General features: G+C 45.3%; 1 protein-coding gene across 1 annotated transcript in view; it reads right to left on the reverse strand.

Annotated features, from left to right (window-relative positions):
- Positions 1 to 16,598: 16,598 nt before the first annotated feature.
- MAML2 (mastermind like transcriptional coactivator 2) overlaps positions 16,599 to 22,315 on the reverse strand; it is a 215,326-nt gene continuing 209,609 nt past the window's right edge. Inside the window, exon 5 of the mRNA XM_056328969.1 lies at positions 16,599 to 21,367. Coding sequence (XP_056184944.1) covers positions 20,388 to 21,367 — 980 coding nt within the window. The 3' untranslated portion in view covers positions 16,599 to 20,387. The remainder of the gene's footprint in view (positions 21,368 to 22,315) is intronic.

Here is a 22,315-nt window from a genome sequence, read left to right on the forward strand (position 1 = left end):
CCCATACCCAGTGCGAAGGTGTCTTCCAAACGCGCAGCTGTTTTGGCAGAAACCCCATGAGACACATAAACTAAACCGCTGGGGACATATTAGTAGGCACGTGGGTTTCCAGTAAGGCTTGCTTGTTGGTTAAAGAGAACTCCCGATGTCAGGAGCATCAGTCCAAATGGACCTCCCTGTTTGAAACACTACCTCAAAGCAGCATAAACCCTGTGCCTTCTAAACATCTGAATACCCTGTGGCTGTAAAATGGTTACTGAAACATCATCCCTCTTTGTGCTCCAAGGAGTAAATTAGTTGATGTGTTTCTTTCTGTTGTTTCGCATTTTGTTCCTGTCATCAGAGTGTAACTCCAGAGCAGTTTAAATCGTGCAGAAGCCTGTAAACATGAGCAGGATGCTGAAGTGGGTTTGCAGCAGCCCCGCGTGAGACTGCATGATGTGGCTGTGAAATTCCCTCTGTCATTCTTTCCTTTAGTCTATTGACTGCTGTTGAGCAAGGTTGACGTGGGATGGTTTGGAAGCTGGTTTAAACTTCAGAACAAAACTTTGTCAAAGCAGGGGTTTATTTTCTGTACTTTTTACTTAATCTTCTGGGAAAAAAAGTTTATAAATCAGCAAAGGAGTTTGTCTAGTTGGGAGAGGGAGGAGTTCAGCCTAGAAAATGAAGTTTGTGAGGGCTTTTCTAAAATGAAAACTTCGTTTTCCGGTTAGGAGTGATATTTTTGGTTTTAAAAATAAGCTAATCGCTGGTGTTTTGTTGCAGTATTAAAATCCAAACAAAATGCTTCCACATTATTACAATTAAGAGATCGACAGACCTGTGCTGGTTTTGTTCCAGCTGTAAAAATTTTTTAAATGTTGATTATTTTTTTCCCCTCTAATTAGGGGTAATAAACCTTTCAGAAGTACTATTTATTAATAGAAAATTAGATACTAATGAGACACTTCCCCCTCTTTTCAGCTTTCCATCCCCTCTTCAGAGACAAGCGGACAGGGGGTGCTGTAGCAGCAGTAGTTTTGCATCTTTGGTAAGCTGTCCCGCAGTTCCTGATAGCCTTTTCCCAGTGGTGCGCTCTTTTCCCAGCCTTTCTGAGGATGGAGTTCCTGACAGTAGTAACCCTTGGGAGAGGTCAGCACTGTAGAACTAGCACAGAGCAGTGCATGTCTCCCTTTCAGATCTCACCAAATAGCCTTGTGGTGAGTTGGTATTACCTCTGTTCCTCTCTGCTAAGCTTAGTTTGATAGAGGTGCAGGTTTTTTAAAAAAAAGTCAAGTAGGAAGAGAAACAATATATAAACCTCCTTTGCTATGTGAAAGTATTAGAGTGCCTTCCTTTCTTCCTAATTTGCTATTGATGTGGCATCTCTAAGTAGTGTATTGATGAAGTGCTCTATTTGCTTTTCACTGGTCTGTTTTGTTCTTGGCCTTATCCCCAGGGCCTGTGAAACCCTTTAGAAATTCCCACTGGTGCTTTGTAAATGAGAACAAAGCTAATCACCTCCTGAATCTCTCCTGCTGCTGGAAGAAACTAGCAGCCTGCTCAGTGAGTCTTTCTGCTCAACAATACCACATTTTCAGTCAGTCAGAATTTTCTCTCTGTGAAGTGAGTTACCTCAGGGCTTTTACAAGTGATGGAGAATTAAATAAAGGCCCTGACATAACCAAAACCAATTAAGGACAATTCACAAGGCTGTTTTATAACTGATGCAAATTAAGCATAGTTCAGTCTGTTAACATACTTTTGCTTGCCACATCCCTTACCATTATCTTACAAGTATCATAATTTGGTTTTTTTATGAGGGAACGTGCAGTTTTGTGATCTGAACACAGGAAACAGTAAAAGAAAATTAACATCATGGCTAACTAGTAAAGTTATCTGTGTTCATCCTTAAGCCCATGTGGCTGACACAACTGGGGTCAATAATATCCCAAAAGAGAGAATGATAACTAACTTTCTTGAGTCAAAGGTGTGACAGATTGTTTCCAAGTAAGGGACAAGCAGACATCCTCCAATACTTTCTGAAATCATACGCGGTTGTAACTTTTGTTTATAGCACGTAAGTGTAAAATACATAGCCTGGCTTTCTTAGGTGTTCAGAGGCTGTCAAAGACGTGAGTACAGCACAAAGAACATCATTTTATGTACCATGATTAAGTGTGGGGAAGTAAAACTCTTGCCTCAGTCCTTCAGTGTGAAAGGGAGAGAGTATTTGTGTCCATTGTATTTAAACTACAAGTCTGTTGAGTAAGGGGCTTTCTAGATCTGTGTGTATGTGTAGTCCATACATCTGGTATATGATAGATGAGTGTGCCAGTTGTTACAAATCCAGATGTTCTCATCCCTGGAACTCCCTGGCTTTACTGCTGCACAGCCAAACACAGGCCTGTCATGTCTCACACTGTGAGCACAGTGCTTCCCAAATCCAGGGGCAGTCACACATCCCAGACATCCTGGCACAACCTGCTCATAGGGGTCTTGTGGGGATCTTTGTTGCGGTCCTTTGACTAAACGTACCTGGAGCATTGTGTGCCAGTGCAGAGGATGAATCATGCTTCTGCAGTGGTCAAAGGGTGGCCCATGACGCAGGACCATGTGCTGAAATGATTCTCTCTAAGAAAGCGTGCTTCCCTGCCGCAGTCTTTGTCATAACCTGCCCTTACACAACACAGCTCATCAGACGTTCACCTCCCTCCCTCCCCCTCTTCCCCATCACACAACCCAACACAGTTATTTGAAAGGCCTATAAATAGCAAGGGAGTGAGAGCCCTAATCCCTTCTGAAAATGGTCACCTTGCCCCCTTCACTCCAGCCCCAACACTAAAATCCTGTCCATTCTAAAACCATCTGTCCTTGCTGGAGCTCTATGGATTTCCCATACTTTCCCCACTGTACTGCGGGGGACAGTATATATTCCTGTGCCCTGTTAGCCAGTGCGTTAAGTAATTCATGGAAACGGCAGCTTCACAAACTCTGCCTTCTCCTCTAGTAGTCCACATCAGTGAGTCCAACAAATTTGCAGCATGACTCAGTCCCATAATTGTTCTGAAAACCACACAACCAGAGACACCCTCGTCTCTCCCTTTGATTCACTAAAATGGTTCTCAGATTTATTACGTTTTCTTGTCTGCTTGATGTACAGCCTAAGGGCAGTGGGCAGCCAATAAAAGATTCTCAGCGCCTTGAGAAGGCTGGATTGTCACTGGTGAGATCCCACTGTGATGTATGATCATCGAATCACACTGGAGGTGGCATGTGTTCCTTTTGTCAAGCTCCATCAGCTGATAAAGTATGAGGTCAGAAACAGCGAGAGCTTTGGCACATGCAGAGAGGTTGATGAAGAACAACGTGCTGTGGCTGTGATTTGGAGCTAGAGCTCCTTGTGGTTGCAAGAACATCTGTTACAAGATGGTCATGGGGCACATGCACAGATTCGGTCCTGCTGATGCATGATGACTGTGCTGTTGAAGCTGGAAACTAGTCAAAGCCCAGAGAGGGACATACAGCTACGCTTAAATTGTCACTGGGTCTCCAAGATTACTGTACTTGAGGTTAATGTGATCAGAGGGGTCACCTTAGCTCACCCCTGATGTGGTTCTTTATTGGCTGGAATGGCACCCTGACAGTGCTCTTGCCTTGCACCGCCCACGTGTCTGATAGAAGCAGAAGGCAGTGATCAATGGGCCTCTGAGGCTTTTTTTTTTTTTTGTCACTTGATTGATCGGGTTTTTTCTTCTGCAGTCGTGCACATTTTGGTGCAAAGTGTCGCAGATGTGGAGCTCTGGACTCGGCCTGGACCTAACCCTGCATGCTATAGCTTTCTAGCTGTTTACAGAGCGCTTCTGATGGGCAGTTTATTCTGCTAGCTGCTCTGCCTGTGTAGCACTTTCCTGTCCTCCCTCCCACCACCAGCTCATGGCTGCTCACAGAGCAGTGAGACATTAGCACACAGGCTACGTCAGGATCCATCCCGATGTGTGCTCAGTGTGTACAGACCACTGCCTGGAGTCAGGCATTTCACCCGGTTTTTAATTGCCTTATGCTTTTAATTTTTAATGGCCTCTGCAGATACTGATTTATTGCAGTGTACTGTAGCATGCATTTGCTTATAGCTAAGCAGCGATACCAGTGCAGTCCAAGGCTGACAAATACTTTAGTGCTGCAGCAGACAGACTGGGAGGTCTGAAGGTGCAGGCACCGTGTTCCTGACAGTGCGCGGCTGCCTCACCGGCTGCGTGCTGCGTTCCTCAGGCGGGGCAGGACTTCCATTATGTGCTGCAAAACACATTGTAGTTTTAGAAGATCAATTTTTAGTGTCACTTCAAATAAAGTAGTATGGTATCTTTCTTCCTGAAGGGCTAAATACATCAGAGCAGCTGTCTGACTGTCTACAGGTTTGGACTGCAACACTTCAGCAGCTCCTTGCCATCTGTGTAATGGTCTCCAATCTGGCAAACATGAAGTAAGATTACTTACAGGAGTTAAATTTGAAGGTTCTGGCACTTGTTAAACCACCACTGCTGGAAATAAATGTGTTTCCAGAACTTGTCGGGTGATCAGGCAGGAAGGAAGGACATTGGGGCAAGAATTGGTTTTGATATTTTTGGCCATTAGGAGAACAATTTTCTGAAGTCTCAGCACTTGCGCTAAACACTCTCATTAAGATGGGGAGAGGTGATCATATGCAGGGTGAGAGTCTCTGTGCCTCTTGGATCTCAAATCTTTAATTTACAGTCCTGATTTATACATCAATTTTCAAGCAAACAGTCATTTTAAGTACAGGTAATTTTATACCTACATTGTCTGAAATAGTAGTGTCTTTATACTGTGTATGTGCACACAGACTTCTCAAAGTGAGATCTTAATCTGCAGCTGTGTATTTAATAGCTACAATTAGGGAAGTGGTTAAAAATACTTGATTTTATCTCATTTCTGCTTCTTTTTCTATTAAGGAAGATGTGCATTTGTGGTAGTGTTTTAATAAAACAATAAAATGATGATGGTAAGATCTGGAGATGGTATTAAAAATGAGAAGGACATGTCTAGAATTTAAATATAGTAGGAATTTGTTCCTTTTGTTTTCCCTTTTATTTACTCCATGACTCAAATTTCCATGTGGAAGGCTGATACAGTTGTCTGACTCTTTTAGAGGCAACAGAGTGTTCAGCTCTAGTGATGAAAGGGCTGGGGAGTTGTAGGCTTAACAGTGAGTGCAATAAAAATGAAGTATTTGAGAGGTGTTTGATTATCTGCTCTATGTAAGTAATGTATAGAGTGAGCTGTGGAAAACATTCAGGAAGCTACCGAAGACACATTAAGCCCCTGGATTCAATGAGGGAGGAAGCTTACTGCCATTTTCCAGGGTACTATAATTTGGAGATAGAGGATCACAGGGTTGTCAGTAATGCCCAACAAGAGGCACAAGGAGCAAATTTAAGTGCTGGAGCCTTGATTAATCACACTATCTAATTGTTAGCTTACCATCTGGGGTGGGGAGATCGCTGCAGTCTGCTGCTTTCATAACATTCACATTGCCTTTTCAGGTTTACCACGGGGCAAATGATCTTCAAGATGGAGCTTGCTTGTCCCCGTGATGGCTCTCAAAAGGTGGTGTGATGGCACTGCACCAGCTTGGTCTGCCTGCACAGCGACAGCAAGCTGTGCCTTCTCAAATAGCCCAGTGCTCTCCTGCCACTCCTCCAGATGGGCAAGGCATACAATCCTGCCATGAAAATACTCACCTAGTCAGTCTCCCTTTGTAGCAGACATGCTGATTTGAAATAGCCTCCAAAATAAAAACGACGTCTTAGTGCCGTACTGGGGCCAGAGGAGAACCAGGCTCAACACAGCACGGATGGGGCCAGAGTGCTGCAGAAGGAACTGGTTCTAGTGTGAGCAGAAGCCAGTTTGCTTCTCCTGGCTTCGTCGCCAGCATCTCTCCCTGCCCGCTTTTTTACTTAGCAATGTGTGCCTACCTAGGGAGCTGTTTCTCATTGCCTCCAAGGCCATTACACACCCAGTATGGGGATGCTGGTCAGTGCTTCTGGGAGCACCAGACAGCTGGAAAGGGGAGTGTGTGCTTCTCCCGAGAAGGTGGTAGCAAGTGGCTGGTCAGAGAAGTGCATAACTGCAGGAGCGTGTGTGGTGAAAATTTATTAAATTGATTACTGCTTATGAAAAAGTCTTTATCTTTAATTAGGGATTGTTTAACTTGGACGAGATGCCCAGGGAGCTCAAGGACAACTTTAATGAGCAGGTGATGTTTGTCCTGAGTCCCCTAAACAAGCAAGATATGAGCAGGACCATCCAGTCAATAAATACTGTGTGCAGCTGCGTCATGGCAGTAACGCCACCATGCTTGGGTGTCTGGCCAATGTCCCTGGCACGTGTGAACCTTATGAATCATGAGAGAGTGCACACCTGCACTTAGCCTAAACTTTAAAGTTTGCACGCACTAGGTGTGTAAACTGGTTTTGTTTTTCACTGAGTATAAAGGCAGGCAAGCTCCGGGACTGGGCCAGAAGCCTCACCTACGGGTGAACACACCACATAGGAATTTTCCCAGTTGCTGAGACACTCCTGGTGCTGGCTGCAACGGGGCTTCCCAGCCAGAGTGTGGGCCTGGATGATGTTGAGGTGGTAATGGGTGGTATATCCTTCTCATAGTCTCTGTAACGCTTTGCAGTAATGATTTGATGCTTCGCTGCTATTGCTCTTCTATCATAATGTGCATAATAACTAGTACTGTTTCTTTTCATCATACTGCATGCTATTTTCCTTTATTACTTTGTAATATAATAAACTGCATTTATTCTTATATTTGATTTGGAATTAATTTTTGCTTAGTATCCAGTCAATCAGCAAAACAGCGAGCAGTGTCCTGCAAGCGCTCTTAGACTCTAAAATTTTGACATGAGCTAAAAGGACTGATCACTGTTACCGTTCTCATAGTCAAGAACACCGCTTCCCTCCTCTTGAAGCTAGTTTTAGGTCATGGAAGTACCAGCCAGCTTGTGCCTATCCTGCCACTTGTTTTGTAGTCAAATCTACATTGTATTCACCAAACTAATGCATGAAAGAAATATTTAGGCTGCAATGCCATGTGTACCAGAAGTGAAGAAATGCCTGGTTTAAATTTCCCGGTATATCCTGAACAGATCCCACTGAAACATCCCATCTCTGTGCTGAATGCAGTGAAGGTTCAGGACAAAAAGTATAATGGGACTGTGTAATTAAAAATGTGTTTAATGCACGTAAGCGTGGCTGAATTCAGGTTTCACAAGGAACTCCAAATATGTAGTTTCTGGCCATATTCCAGCATTTGGATGTCAACAGCTTCTACCCTGCATAGTGAGACTGTGATGTGGTGCTGATATATAAACTCCTGCAATTTGTGAAGGCCAAAACTAAGCATTAATTATCTTATGTGAGTGTAATAAATTACCTTACTGTCATCTACAGTGAGTGGCCTCTGAGCCTTCAGTACTGTAAATCAGAGACTTTGGTGGTCCTGATACCCTCACTCCTCTGTGCATGTCTGTGTGGTTTAGGTCTGGGATGTTTGAAAAGGATTGCTGTCTCATGTGCTTGGCTCCAAAGATAAGGAGGAGGAGCACAATCCAGTATCCTCTTTCCTGCCCTTGAAAGGCAAGGACCTCATGTCCCTGCAATTTGTTTGGGAGATCGAGAGGGACATATGCTACTGTTCGGGAGTTTATAAAGGAAGATGATAGTCTTCATTTCTCGGCTGGGGAATTCCTTCCCCTTACAAGGAAAGGGAAGGATGAGAAGGAAGTTTTAGTGCTGGATCTGTTGGGACGGATGTGGAATGAGAAGGAAGAAGCCTAAGGCAACCTTTCTTTTTTTTTTTTTTTTGTCCCCTGCCCAGGGATGGCACCCCTCTATCCATCATGGGAGCCCTAGAGTGGTATGACAGAACTGTGACATGAAGCTCCTCCACTATCTCCCAGCTGCAGCTGCTCTGGCAGCTCAACAGTGTCTCCAGGCAACATCTGCTGCTGCTCTGCCAAGAGGTTCAGCCCATCCTCAGCATGCTGATAGATGAGCTCGGGTGGTTCATGAGCGGAGACAGGTTGGAGGCTGATGCTTTGGCTGGGACGCGTTTTCTTTGGCCAACTGTGCTACAAAAGCAACTGCAGAGAGCAGGGGTGCTTGTGGGGTTGGCAGTGCCTGAAGCCAGCAGGAATTCAGAATGAGCCCTGGCTTGAACCATCAGAGTATGCCTCACAGCTCCCTCGGGTGCTTCAGTCGTGCTGGAGTTTTGCCAACGTGCTTTCCAGCCTAAGGAAACTGAGAAGTGGAATAACAGAGGTTTAACGTTAAACGGCTCAACCAAAGCAGAATGGAGTTTCCCAAGGCAAAGATACTTCTGTACCCCAAGGGCTTTCCCTGTGCAGAGCATGAATACCTGGAGTACCGTGTTCAGTTCTGGAGTTCCCAACATAAGAAGGACATGGACTTGTTGGAGAGAGCCCAGAGGAGGCCACAAAGATGATCAGAGGCTGGAGCACCTCTCCTGTGAGGACAGGCTGAGACAGTTGGGGTTGTTCAGTCTGTGGAAGAGAAGGGTCTGGGGAGACTTTATAGCAGCCTGCCAGTGCTTAAAAGGGGGCTTGTAAGACAGATGGGGAGAGGCTTTTTAGCAGGACCTGTTGCAATAGGGCAAGAGGTAATGGTTTAAAACTAAAAGAGGGTAGATTTAGATCAGATATTAGGAAGAAATTCTTTACTGTGAGGGTGGTGAGACACTGGAACAGGTTGCCGAGAGAAGCTCGATGGCACTTCCATCCCTGGAAGTATTCAAGGCCAGGCTGGATGGGGCTCTGAGCAACTCAGCGTAGTTGAAGATGTCCCTGCCCATGGCAAGGGGGTTGGATTAGATGATCTTCAAGGTCCCTTCCAACCCAAAGCATTCTATGATTCTGATTCCAAAAACTGGAGGTGTGATGCCTTCCCAGGGAAGGGCCAGAAGAATCTTTTGTAAAAGGAAGGGTTAAGTAACATTAACGTAGGATGGACCAGCATCCCTAGTAAAAGATATTCACTTTTAGAAAGGAAAATAAGGAAAGGAGAGAAATGTCCTTGTTCTGCTCAACTGTTTCTTGAAGGACACGATTTAAAGCCTTTGGCTGTATGAATATGTTGCTCAGTAGTCTGAATACGTGTTAGCTCAGTGCCCATTGTAAAAATGCTGGGGTAATATTCTATAGAGCACATTCCCACTCTGATTAAGCCTAACACAAAACCGAACACATTTCAAATTTATAATATGGCAACAGTGAAGATGAACAATGTTACTTTCTTCACTGTGGGGCCTGTGAAGTCACAAGTAATGCAGCTGTGTTAGGTGTTGGGCAGCTTAGGATATCAAGGCTGTGTTTGCTCAGAATGACTATTTGCTGTTACAAAGAGTTTTCCTTTATCCTCTAAAGCTGCTACCAATTGCTACTAGTCCAAATTAACTGTTTCAATGATAACATCTTTCAGAGAGACAGGGTGAAGTAGGAGAGGGAAAAGATATAATGAGCAAAGTTTTCACCTTTGCTCTCCCCCTTCTATGATGCGTAAAAGAAGAGCAGCAGTGAAGAATCCATAAAAGCCCTAAATGCAGCTGGAAGAGATACTCCCTCATGCAGAAAACAGCCATCGATCTGCCTTCTAAATATGCTTTCAGAAGCACTGGAGCTGGTACTTTGAGACGATGCTGGAGATAGAAAGGCCCAGAGCAAGAGCGCAGCCACAGTGCAGAGCAGAGCGGCTGCCCCAGCCAGAACTCTGGTTTCTGGAGGGTAGTTGTGGCGGGGCGTGTGCCACAATTTAGCTGATGTCCCCAAAGTCATCTAAGCCAGCAGAAGCCAGCAGAATCGCTTGGGATCAGGAACATGCCAAGGTATCTTAAGACCACTGTAGCCCTCTGCCTGGAGCTTCAAGTTCCTCAGTTCAGTAAACACCTGATGTAATGGCAAAACCTCTCTGAGAAGAAAGTGGTCTTTTTTCCTTTAAAGACTCTCCATTCCTCCCCTTGCAAGCTAAGGCACTCAATTTACTGGAATCCTTAACTAAGCCTTTCCCCTGGAAAGCACCAGCTGACCTGAGAATCTCACCGAGGGTGTTTCTGTCTCAGATTTGCTTTTCCCTAAAAGATTATAGAGAAAGTTCCCGGTTTGGGAACTTAAGAGCTCTGGTTCTAGGTACAAGGCAGATTTAACAGCAGCAGCTGAACTGGTCACCACCCCTGGCTGCCCAAGAGAACTGCTTCTAGGGGAGGTCGTGAGAAGCATCGCTCTGCTACTGGCCAAGTAACCCACAGACCAGCGTAGCAGGATAAATCGAAACCACCAGCCAGGATGCTTGCCTTCTGTTTCCTGGAGAGGAGTTTTGAGCTGGCTTTTTTGTCCATGCTGGGGTTTGTTCACTGGTATTTTAAATTGTGAACTTTATATCACCATTTTATACTGCAGAATAGCATGTTCTTCACCCATCTGATAAGAATCGTCCAGCATCTTTGTGTATAAATCTGTTAGGTCATGCCTGCTATTTTCCAGCTATTGTTTTAGGAGTCCCCTTCCGGTATTTAGAAAGGGGAAATATCTTCTTTAATGCTGCCTTCCAGCTTTGAAGCTGTGCTGAACAACAAAGACAGACAAACATTTAATTATCCCCTAATCCTTTAAATATCCTTACAAGCACATGGCGTTCACACACTTAAGCCCATCTCCTGTAGCAGCTGTACGTTTTCTTTTAACTCTGCCTTTAAAGCCTGCAGCTTCAACTGGGGCGGAACAGGAGCCCACGATACTTCATCCCGTGGTGGCTGTTTCTGGGTGGTATGGAGAGGGATGGTTTTCCATAATAAAGCGATCATCTGGATTGAATTGCAGATATCTAATCCTCACACAAGCTAGTCCTGTTTGGTTTTGTGAAGTGAACAAAGACATCAACTTAGACATGCTCTGGGCTGGATTCGGGTGTCTCTGGGACCTTCTGATCATTCCAGCGATTAGCCGCCCTCCCTGGTAACTTTAACACAAAAGGGCAAGCATAGAATCAAAATCTTTTTCATCAGAAAAGGGGGCTCAAATGGAAGATTTCCTTAACCTCAGCCCCCAGGAAAAAGACTGAAGGGGCAGGCAAGACAGGTGGGACAAACCCAACTCTCTCAAGCCTCCTGCTGTGTTTTTATGGCATGGAAGTGGAGTGGGATTGGGGTAGCTGCATTACGAGATGCGGGGCAGGCAGGGTGTTGATGTTCATATGAATTGATGAGTATTCATTGATTTAAGCCCCTCATAACTCTTTACTGACTTTTTTCCTTTTCTTCCTCAACATGAAAACTTCCCAATTATTTTCCATAGTTTGTCTGTCTTTCTGTGAGGACACAGAAAGACATTTAGTCCATTCCACTGGCTGAAGGCAGATCAAATGTACCAGTATAATTTCTGACAGCTGCCTAACCAGGTCCTGAGGACCTTCAGACCCCATACCCTCCTCAGCCAGTCCACCCTCACGTTATCCTTCCTGTTAAAAACTTCCACCTGGCATCTATCCTGAACCTGTTATTTCTTGGCCTGTACAAATCAAATGTGGAAATACATAACCTATTCCCTTGGCAGCAATGATTTACCCATTCAAAGACTCTTTATCCTATCCCCACTCAAACCTCCCCTTCTTTAGGCTAAACAACCTTAGTTCTTTTCTATATATTTTCTAGACTTCTGATCATTTGCGTTGCCTGTTTCTGCCTGGAGTGCATCGTATTACCATTTGCCCCTATTCTGCAAGCAATGATGGGACTAAAATCAGAGGGCCAGGCATCACCGTTTTGATCAGCATGGGCATGGGAGCCAGACTTTGGGCTCCTTTTTGAAAATCTTGCTTTTTGTCAAAGGCCATAAAAGCCTGTTGTAAGCATTCTCTGATGAAAACTTAGATAGTTCCATACAAAGTAGCATTTCCAGAGCTAATCTGCCATCCAAATGCACAGCTACACTCTGGTGTGGTGCTGGTGGCCATTGGGAGATTTTTTACATGCTCTCGTTTGCTTAAAGCCAAACCTGATCTAATAGCAGGAGGCTTTGGAGGCACAGCAAAGTGTATAAAAAAGACAGTAACTATTTATTAATTTATTCATTTAAAAAAGAAAAATGAAAGAAAAACAAAATAGGCCACTACTGAGGCTTAAAACCAAAGATGTAGCAAAAGAATATTTCTGGGATTTTGTGCTGTTTTGGGCACTTGAGTGGCTTGCAAAAAGACTATATTAAATGCTGAGAAAGCAATTAAATGTTCTCCAAGATTTTTTACCATTTTTTAATGATTTACTTCTTTAAAAGGCACTATCTTGTCAGTGCTTTGAAAGCTTCTCTTTGTAACCCCCTAAAACACTCCAGACATTTTCTGTGAGAAGCTTTCAAACTCCCCAGTATAAACAGATGGTCTGTTGGTATTTGTATGTAAGAAGCTAACAGATTATATTGTAAAGCACACTATAATAAGTCTTTGGGGTGGAAGGGAAAGTTAATGAATAAGATTAGCATGTGATGGCTTTACTATAGTAAGATCCACACAATTAATCAAGACCATTGTGGCACGTTATAATATAAACATGCAATGTAAATATGGGGAAACTCCTTTGATTAGTGGATTTGTTTCTTAAATGAAGGGAAAGGTTGGCTTTGAGGGAGTGTTACGCATGAAATCCTGATTTTAGCCGTACTAATGCAGTTAACGTGCTGCTCATATGTGAATGGGGATACCATGTAGCCCTGCAGCTTTGATCAACCTTTTGGGAACGCACATGGAGTTCCTGCCTCTACTGTAGACACCCTGTGAGCCTGGTTATCCAACAGTCCAAAGGTAACCTTCACGCTAAGGAAACCACAGGAGAGAGTACAACACGTTCCTTCACACCAGTTTTAATTTGGTATAGAGTTTAGTTACTCATAGAGTTACTATCAATAACATTATGCCAGCTAGAGGTCTTGCTGAAGGTCAAGTAACACGGAAAAAACCCACGATCCTTAGGAGATGAAGGAACTCAAAAAAAAGGAATCAGCCATCATTGGTAAAGCTGTTGTGCAGACTCGCAAAGGGTTATTTTGGCCAATGCATATTTTTGTAGACACTCCTCAGTATTTACCTTAAAGACACTGGTATATTTGATGACTCAATACGGTACATGCATTCTGACACATTTCTCTTTTTAAAAACTACACTTTTGGAAGATTTATCAAATTATTTCTAAAATAAATTTAAAGAGATGCGGCCAACTTGCTGAGTCACCAGATACACCTTTCCTAGAGAAAGATGTCTTTTACTGATGGAAATGACATTCAGATATGAATTATACTCATATATTGACCTGACTGGCATGTACGCCTAGTCATTCATGAGATCAGTTTATGGAACTAACCCTATGGGCTACTTCAACAAGAAGGAGCTTTCCAAATCTGATCCTCAAATAATAACACAATAATTTCTAATAAATTATTATTTCTCAGTCAGCTGGTACCCTGGAGCTAGTGCTCTTCAGGCACTAATGTAATTTTTTTTTAATTTTGAGCCCTCTAGAGTTGAACTTCCCTGTTGTAGTTAGAGACCAGGTCAGCACAAAAGGCAATTTTAATACATTCCCTGGTCTTATTTTCACCATGTCACTCCAACATAATGGTGTCACGGGCAAACTCTGCCTTTACACGATGTTCATTGACCTTCACAATGACCAGGAACATTTCCTTTCATGTCAAATAAATATTAAGGGACAGATTTTGCCACTAAATCTGTTAATTTGAACATAAGCTGCATGGATGCCCCTATACTCAACATTTCACCCAAACGCTTAACAGCACCACAAGATTTTCCTGCTGTTCCTGAGCACGAAGGATACAACAGAGCAACAGTGTCCTGTAGAACAAGGCAGACCAGTCAGCCAGAGTGAAAACATGGCAGAGGCAGCCCTCCAGAAAACGTGGATAGAGGATGTTTGCTGCCTCAAGCCGTGCACAGGAATGCACGATATGTCGGGGGGAGTGAGCTGCAACCCAGGCACACGCCAGTGCAGCCAGTGGCACCGTGCTGCGCCGGGAGGTGCAGACTGGCTCTGCCATTGCACGTCCCGAGGACGACCGAGCAGCTCATCTAATCCTGATACCCAGGCAGCAGCTACACAACCATCAACACATGGTCACCAGCAACTGCAGTCGCTTGCTGGGTGCTTGCTCTTCAGCACGGAAGAGACTGAATCATTACAAACAAAAAATCATTTAAGCTTCAAGTCTGTTATAAGAATTCTTTATAATGAAAATGCAAGATTGGCAAATGATAGTTTGGGGTTGGGTTTCTTTTTTTTTTTTTTTCCCCCTTAAACCTAGATTTTAAAATCCCAAACAGGCTGCTTTTATCAGCTTGCCTGACCTGTTTTGCAGCATATGGATTGGGATTTCATCCGGTGAGTCCTCCAGTAAGGCAGTAACTTGTGGCTGAGCTAGTTTGTAACAATTTTGTGAACCAGAAGTAAAACATGAAATCGATTTTATATTTTATTTAAACAGATACTCAGGATACGATTTGGAACCCTATTAAAGGGGCTTTGTCCAAGTGGTCTGCATGAGCCAGAATGCCTAATTTAAAAATTAGGGTGATGTAAGCTTTTACCATGATCTGAGCTTTTACTGAGGTAGGATTCTGTCTGTGTTGTCCCTGGCTCCTGTGGCTGCCGAGCCCCAGCGCTGTCGCGGGACGGAGCAGCGCTCTCGGCTGTGCTGCCCATCGGAGCTCTTGGTGCTTCCCGCCGAATGGTTTGGATGCAGTGGGAAAGGTCAGCCCTCGCCCGGGTCTGCTGCAGTTCCCACCGTGCTGCATCTGGCTGGGCAGGGAAAATATTCGTGTGGCTCACCCCCTCCACATGGTCTCACTGGCTACATCTCCCAGGGCACAGGAGACATGTCTGGGGACATATTCTGGCACGGAGGCCACGTGGTGCAGGGTGACTTGTGTCCATATTTTTATACCCTCTTACCCCTCTTAGCCTGCATCCAAAGTGGGAATGGCTCTTGGTGGTGGCACCTGTTTGGGGCAGCAGTCATTGCACCCAAGAGCTACCAGAGACCTTCACAGCCTGGTGGCACAGCCAGCCAAGCTCCAGGGCCTGGGAAGGGTCCCTGGCTGCTTTTCAGCTCACTGACAGAGACACAGCTTCTTAGCGGGGCAGCAGCCCTGGCGGAGGCGTCACCATCCCACCTGCCCTGTCTTCTGCTTTTACAGCCAGGACAAAGGGACACCTTTAGGCCATGAGTTTCTTGACTTATTTCAGATGTACTCTCTGCTGAGTGGGACTGTGCCCTATTTTCCACCCTCAAGTGTGAGGGGAGCGCTGCCTGCCACCTGTGATGGAGATGCTGAAGTGAGGAGAAAGCCACATACCTTCGAGGCACCTCCTCAATTCAGCATCTCCCGTTGGGATGGGGAGCATGGGCACAGCTGGGGTGGTGGGGCACAGGGCACGTGCCAGCATCCCTCCCCTGTGCAGCCCCTGGATGCCAGGGAGGGACACAGGAGCCATTTGTGGGTGGGAGTCAGATATAACGGAGGGATTGAGCAGCACTAGCAAAAAAATGGGAGGGCAGCAGGCAGCAGAGCTGGGGTCGTGGGGGGCAGCCAAGGAAGGTGTCTCCCTCCTTACCCCGTGGGGGACAGTGAGCAGAGGGGGATTGAAGGGGTGGATGAGCTTCATGGTGGTCCCTGAGCATCACCAACAGCAGTGAAGCAGTTAAGGTGCAGGGAGCCCTTTTGCGTTTGCTGCATCTGAGAATAGCGCAGCGTAGCCTTCAAGCACGGGCAGTGCTGTGCTATTTGTCCCTTCCAAGTGTCCCCTCTGCCACACCTTGCCACTAAGTTCATGGGGCGGGATGAGCCACCCACTTGGAGATGGAGCCTGGCTAAGGAGGAAAGCCTCTCGAGGAACAGGGCATCTCTTCCTTAGGGCTGGCCTGCTAAAACCAGCCTGGCGGGGATGAATACTTGTATGAAACAATCTGCAACCCAGCGTGATCTGGTACATGCTGGAATTTCTTTAGGCTAAAATGAGGCACAATGTGAGACAGGCAGGGAGGGAAGGAGAAGCCTGTGGTCTGATTTCAGGCATCTCATTCGGAGTGTCTGCTACTGGCGAGAGAGGGGCAGGTATCTCCAGGGCATGGTCCAGGGCAGGGCATGGGCTTGGGAACCTGGTCAGCCCTCCCAAGGTACCTAGTTCTTGGGGCACCCGGCTCTCTGCTTTAACTTTAGCAGGGTCCCAGAGCAAATTACTGTGCTGCAAGACTACAGCAATCCATTAACCAGGAGCTAAAATACCATGTGTTATTTGTTAACCCTCGCTAGTAGCGAAACCGTGTCTCCAGTCAGTAGGAGAACATCGCAGCTCTCTTGCAGAGGCAGACTGAGCTCCCAGAAGTTGCCAGATGCATTTTTTCTCACCTCTCCTAAAATATCACTGTAATTTGAATTTACTCAGACGAACGAGCAGTTGACTAAACACACATTCACTATAAAATTCATATTAAGAAAAGAGACACTTGGGATAATTTTGATTGGTTTACTTGGCAGAGTTTTGATAGCTACTGAAAAACATACTATTCATGTTTAGGTGAAAAATAAATGGAGTCAAATAAGTGTCACTGCATAGTACTAAGAGGTATATACAGCCACATGTAAAAATGCATAAACACAAACATTTCTGTACAGCAAGTTTTCCTTTCAGTCTGTATAGAGAAACACTGGTTTATAATATGGGGAAAATATAAAGCAGACATACATGCAACAAGGACATGACAGTTACATAGGTCCCACCTGCCTCCCAAAAGTTGCAATAATAATAACAATAATAATAATAATTATAATTATAATTATAATTATAATAAAAGCCTTTTTCAGGGAAATAATTTGAAACCTGGAATGTTTTCATGTTGAGGTTTCCAGAGAGCTTCAGATGTGAAACATATCTGAAGGTGATTTAAAGGCTTGAATCAAAGCCCTGTGAAGGCAATGGAAAGACTCCATTGGTTTCAGTGAGCTTGGGGTCATACCCAGCTATTTAACCACGACCCCATTCTGCCCTCCCCCAAAATCCAAAGTTGAAGTCTGCAGATAAAAATAAACAATCATATCATACAAAAATTTGTGTATAGAATGCAAAAGGTAACCGTTGACTTTTTGTATAAAATACAACTTTTTGATAGTATATTTATTTCACATATGTATAAATATAACCCAAATAATATGATTTTTATTATTCCTACCAAAATATTATTACTTTTTGTTTTGTTTTGTTTTTTTACAAAAGTTTACAAAACAAATAATTCTTTATATTTACAACCCAATACTGCGAAGAGTGCCCGGTCAATGATGAAAAATAGACTATAAGGGTAGTGCACTTAGCCATTGCGAAGAAAGAAAGAAAAGACACTAGCTCTGTTCAAATACACGTGTTCCAAAGAAATGATATTGGATTCAAGTTTTGGTTGCAAGAGTCTTTCACAAGCTCACATTTCAAATGCATCAGGCATATATTTACAGGACTGCAAATGGCCTCTACCTTTGTTGATTTTACTTAAGACAGGGTGAAATTTTGATCCCAGGGATGGCCCTCACAGCCCAGTGCCTTCTCCACGCCAGGCTGAGGCCAACGGGACAAAGCTCAGCATTGAATCCACCGCCGCATGATATCCTGAAGTCTTGGGACCAGCTCCTCAGCTAAGCAATATTTTTTGCATCATTTGTGGATCTGGAAAACAACCTGGTTTTAATAAAGGAACCAGTGGTGGCTTTTTCAATGGCATGTGAGGGTAGTTGAAGTTATCAGACTTCAGTGCCCATTGCTTGTGATGATACTAACTCAGCCTTGGCCTTAGTGGCATCACAGTCATCTGTTTCCACCAGAGCGTCGGCAGTCATGGCTGACCTGCTCACGGATGGCGCGTGTTCCTGTGTGTGTGACAGATGAGCTGATCTTCCCTTCACTTTAAACTCACGTAGCTACTACTTCAGTCTACTTTTGCACAATTTATACGGGACTCCTTTGTCAGACTGCATCTGTATCTGTGCAGACTTAGGTGGGGAGCCAGTGATCTGGGCTGAAAAACTCTGGAAAGATGGAAAAAATTGTACTGGCAATTCAAAGGGAGCACATGCACCCCAGCCAAAACTGGGGAGAAGAGGGAGCTTTCTGGGCAGCTGAGCCACCACGTTACACAGTGCAGGGATGTGTCATGATCACTAGCTGGGGCAGCAGAAAGGACTCTTCAGCAGGCTTTCTCATCCCTCTGATGAAAAATGTATCTGGGAACGAACAGCATCACAGACCAGCCTGTCTCAACTGGCATATCTAGCTAAATGCCCACGTTACACCTTTCCTGGAGGTGCTGATGCTCGTTTGTGTGATGGTGCTTCTCGAAACATCATGAAAAATTGTGCCCACATGACATGACAGGGTGAAATGACTGGAAAAGCCTTATTAAAACCTCTCTTGAGAAATAGGTCAGGTAAGTGCAGAGGCTATTGTCAAGTAGCCTATTCATCCCACTGCCACTAGCAAGGGTGAATAAAGCACTTGCACGGGGCAGAGCAATGCCTTTTGGCGCTGAGGCATGTGAATGTAGGCATTGTATTCCTTTGCCACATCTAGTTTTAGCTAATTCAGAGGAGGCTGAGAAACACGTCAGACCACATCATTTTAAAGAACAGCATTTTCATTTGAATTGCAAGATCTGTTCCCATGTATGAACCCTCCTGTCTAACTCACTGTGGAGCTGCTTGATAGTGACATAGCACCTCCTTCTGATGTGCTTACTGACCAAGTCTATAGGAGAAAATTTAACAGTGGAGACTACTCCCTGGCACCCAGGTTAAGCGGTGTGGAACAACCTGTATCCTTACTGCTCTGCTCTGTTATCCTCCAAAGCAAGGTGGCTGCAGACTGTCTATAGGAATGGTCCTTGCCCCAGGTTAACTGCCTAGTGATACACAGAAGTTGCTCTGGGCAGTGGTTGCTGGGCCATCCCTAAACCCAGAACAGATGGTTGAGTCTAGCACCCAGAAATAGTCCCCAAACCTGTTTCATTTACAAGCACAGATGTGGCTGAGTGGAGCCTCCTGCTGTGAGTAACCTGGGTGGTTATGACTTAAGTGCATGCTAGCTTCAGGGGCAGCGTCTCTCATACTCTGCCTGATGGAGGCTGTGGGGACCTTGGCCATCACTAGACCTCTTTCAACTCTCCCCATGTGGCCAAGGGAAAGCAGAATGGAGCCAAAATGCTGTGCAATCAAAATGGTAGCCTCTTCCCCAGACAGAGATGCTGGCATTTCTGCTGGGGTAAACCCAGATAGAAGAGGACCCGGCTGAACTACCTGACACTCGCCATGGGTTAAGATGAAAATGAAGACAGTGGTTTAGCTGATCCACTTCATGCATTTGCCCTCCTCTAATCTGGACTGGGAAAGTAGTCAGTGAGGGTCAGATCGTGAGCACCCTTCTCACTGAAGTTGTCCATTAAGTCACTGGAGTCCCTGGGACAGGGCAAGGTGGCAAAGTGAGGATCCTGAGCTTTGGTGTAGTTCTTCTCATGTTTCCCTCAATGCCCAAAATCGATTGCGCTGCTGGCAGGACAGTAGCGTCCTCTGATACTCGCTGCAAGCACTGATGAAAGGGAGAAAGAGAATGCTAGAGTGCACTGAATAATGCACTGGATGATGTGTTTCCTTCTTCCCTTGGACAAGACCACTTACTCTTTTGTGTGCTACAAAACACAGAGGATTTAAAGCAAAAATCATTGGGAAGGCAAATGTGAGTTTGCACTGTATAGAAGTAAACAGTTTTTGTAATGCAATGAGATTTACACAGGGCCTGATGCTGTCAGCACTGAGCAGTCCCAAGGAAGTTAAGGGCTGCGAACACAATGACTGAAGAGCTCTGGACCACTCGGGCTCTTAGTTGCACTCAGAGAAATGATGTTCCACCACCCATACCACTGTCTGGTGCTTGCATATATGAGAAGCTAAACACAATTTTCGATGCAGCCCCCATGAGAAGAACTGACAGGTTTGCAATGCTGGGCACCGGTGTGGGGAACAGACCCTTCATGCATTCTCACTCCTTTGTGGCAGGCATGAATATCACCTGCATTATTGTTTCATCAGGGGAGACTTCAGTTTTTTTCCTAGAGCAACTCTTCAAACAGGGCAGTCGCCCTGCGTGGTATTTTAAAGGACAGCCCAGTTATGGAGTGTAAATTAATAAAGCAGGTTGTTGGCATCTAAAGAGAAAACTAATGTCCTTACTGCCTCTTCATCTGCTTCACCCTTGGTACTGTCACTTACGAGTGGTTCCCCAAAATCTCATCAAGGTTGATGTCTTTCATCCAGTCATCATTACCAGGTTCTGTTTTCAGTAAAGAATCTATAAAGTCTGAGTCACTGTTGAGCGCGGGTCCTATACTGTCACCTTGCTGGTTCAGAAAGTCAAATGCTAGGTCATTACCATGGTCATTCCCTTGGTAAGCCCGAGAGTTTTGGTTGGTAGATGTAAAACTGGTTGATGGCAGAGATGACGGAGGTGTCATACTTGCTCCTGGCTGATTCAAGGTAGGCACAGTCTGTCCTCTCAGCTGGTTAGGTCTTATGCTGAGACCTCGTAGTGAGCCAGCAGATTGTCCATTTAGAGTCTGGTGCATTTGGTTTAGAGGAGGCCTCATCTGGACTCCAGATGTTAACTGATTGGGAGGTGCCAATGCACGCTGAGGAAAATGCTGGTTGCCTACATTGCGTTGCAAAGACTGGTTAGGATACGGAGTGCCGGTGGGGAAACGGACCCCTGTGGGTTTCAGTACATCCTGCTGCTTCACTGCAGCTTCCTGTGGGGCCCAGTTCTGGGCAGTGGAAGTAGCCGTGATCATCACGTTGGTCGGCCTTTGCGTGGGGATACCTGTGGCTCCATGGTTCAAGCTTGGCCTTACTGGCTGCGAGTTGACCACCGACCCTGTTCCAAAAGCTGCTATGTTGTTTCCCTGCGTCATGGTTTGCTGTCGAGACATCATGGGGTTATTCTGACTGGGCAGGACTTGATTTTGGTTTCTGTGTGGCTGCATTTGGTTCATTGCTGAAGTCACGTTGTATGCGCTTGGTTGGTTGCAAGGAAGGTTCCCGTAGCAGCTCATACTCCGAGCAGCAGGAACAGAAGGCATTCGGGTCCCGGCAGGGGTAGACATGAGGCTGGAGCTCTGGGGCATGATGCTATGAGTTGAAATTGGGTTAGATAGGGACATGTTGGAGCTCATACTCACAGCAGGTGAACCACCTGGAAAGGAGAAAGCAAAAGTGTTAAAACAATCATAAGTGCATCAATGCATGGTGCCATTCAAACACCAACGGGTTAAAAATCCAGTTTTCTAGCAGCAGAATTTCTTGAAGAAGATACTTTGCTCATAAGAGATGAACTTACTTAAGGCCTTGAAAATGCCTACGGTCCGAAGCTTGGTTTGGCCTATATGAAGCTATTGGTGGTATTTCCATCCCTTCAGAGGATATCAGATAAGCCAAAACCAGTGCTTATTGTAAGAGAAATACTGGAACCAGGAAAGACAGACAGAACCACTGGGCAGGAGAGAAAATGTTTCTGCCTTTGTTTACAAAAGCACTAGACACCTCAGACAGGACAAAGCGTCAGTGAGCAGAGGCAGAGGAGATGAAGAACTTTTCCTTACAAGGCACGGCTCATCCTGGCTCCCTCTAGATACAACGGGGAGTGGTTGGCACCGTCACCAGGCCCCTTTTCCACCTTTCTTAAGACACCTACAGCAGTGGTATCTATCACTTCTGGAAATGCCTGCCCCACATGATAGCAGGAGCCAAGATGTCTCACACATCTGCAGGAGTAGGAGCCTCTCTGCCAGCCAGGAGCTGGGAGAGCAGCTCAGCCCAGTCTGTGACCTACTTGTCTTCCCACACGGTGGCTGAGCAGGCACAAGAACACACCTTAGCGCTGTGCCTGGCGAGTGCCACCCATGTGCCCCTTCTAAGCTCTATTCCCAGCTGGGCTATAGCCATTTGCCCCTGCAGAAGCTGAGTTGCCGGTGAGGGAGCCACACATGATACCTGATGTGCAGGCATTTGCTGCACACGAGCATCACCTTTTGTGCATCAAAAATCTAGAAGTTATGATTTGGCATGGATCTACCATTCATGGCTAATTCTGCCCAGTGGAGGATTTTCCTGTACCTGACATCCGCCAATGAATCACAAGAAG

Source organism: Falco biarmicus, chromosome 2 (assembly GCF_023638135.1).
Source record: "Falco biarmicus isolate bFalBia1 chromosome 2, bFalBia1.pri, whole genome shotgun sequence".
Taxonomy (NCBI): domain Eukaryota; kingdom Metazoa; phylum Chordata; class Aves; order Falconiformes; family Falconidae; genus Falco; species Falco biarmicus.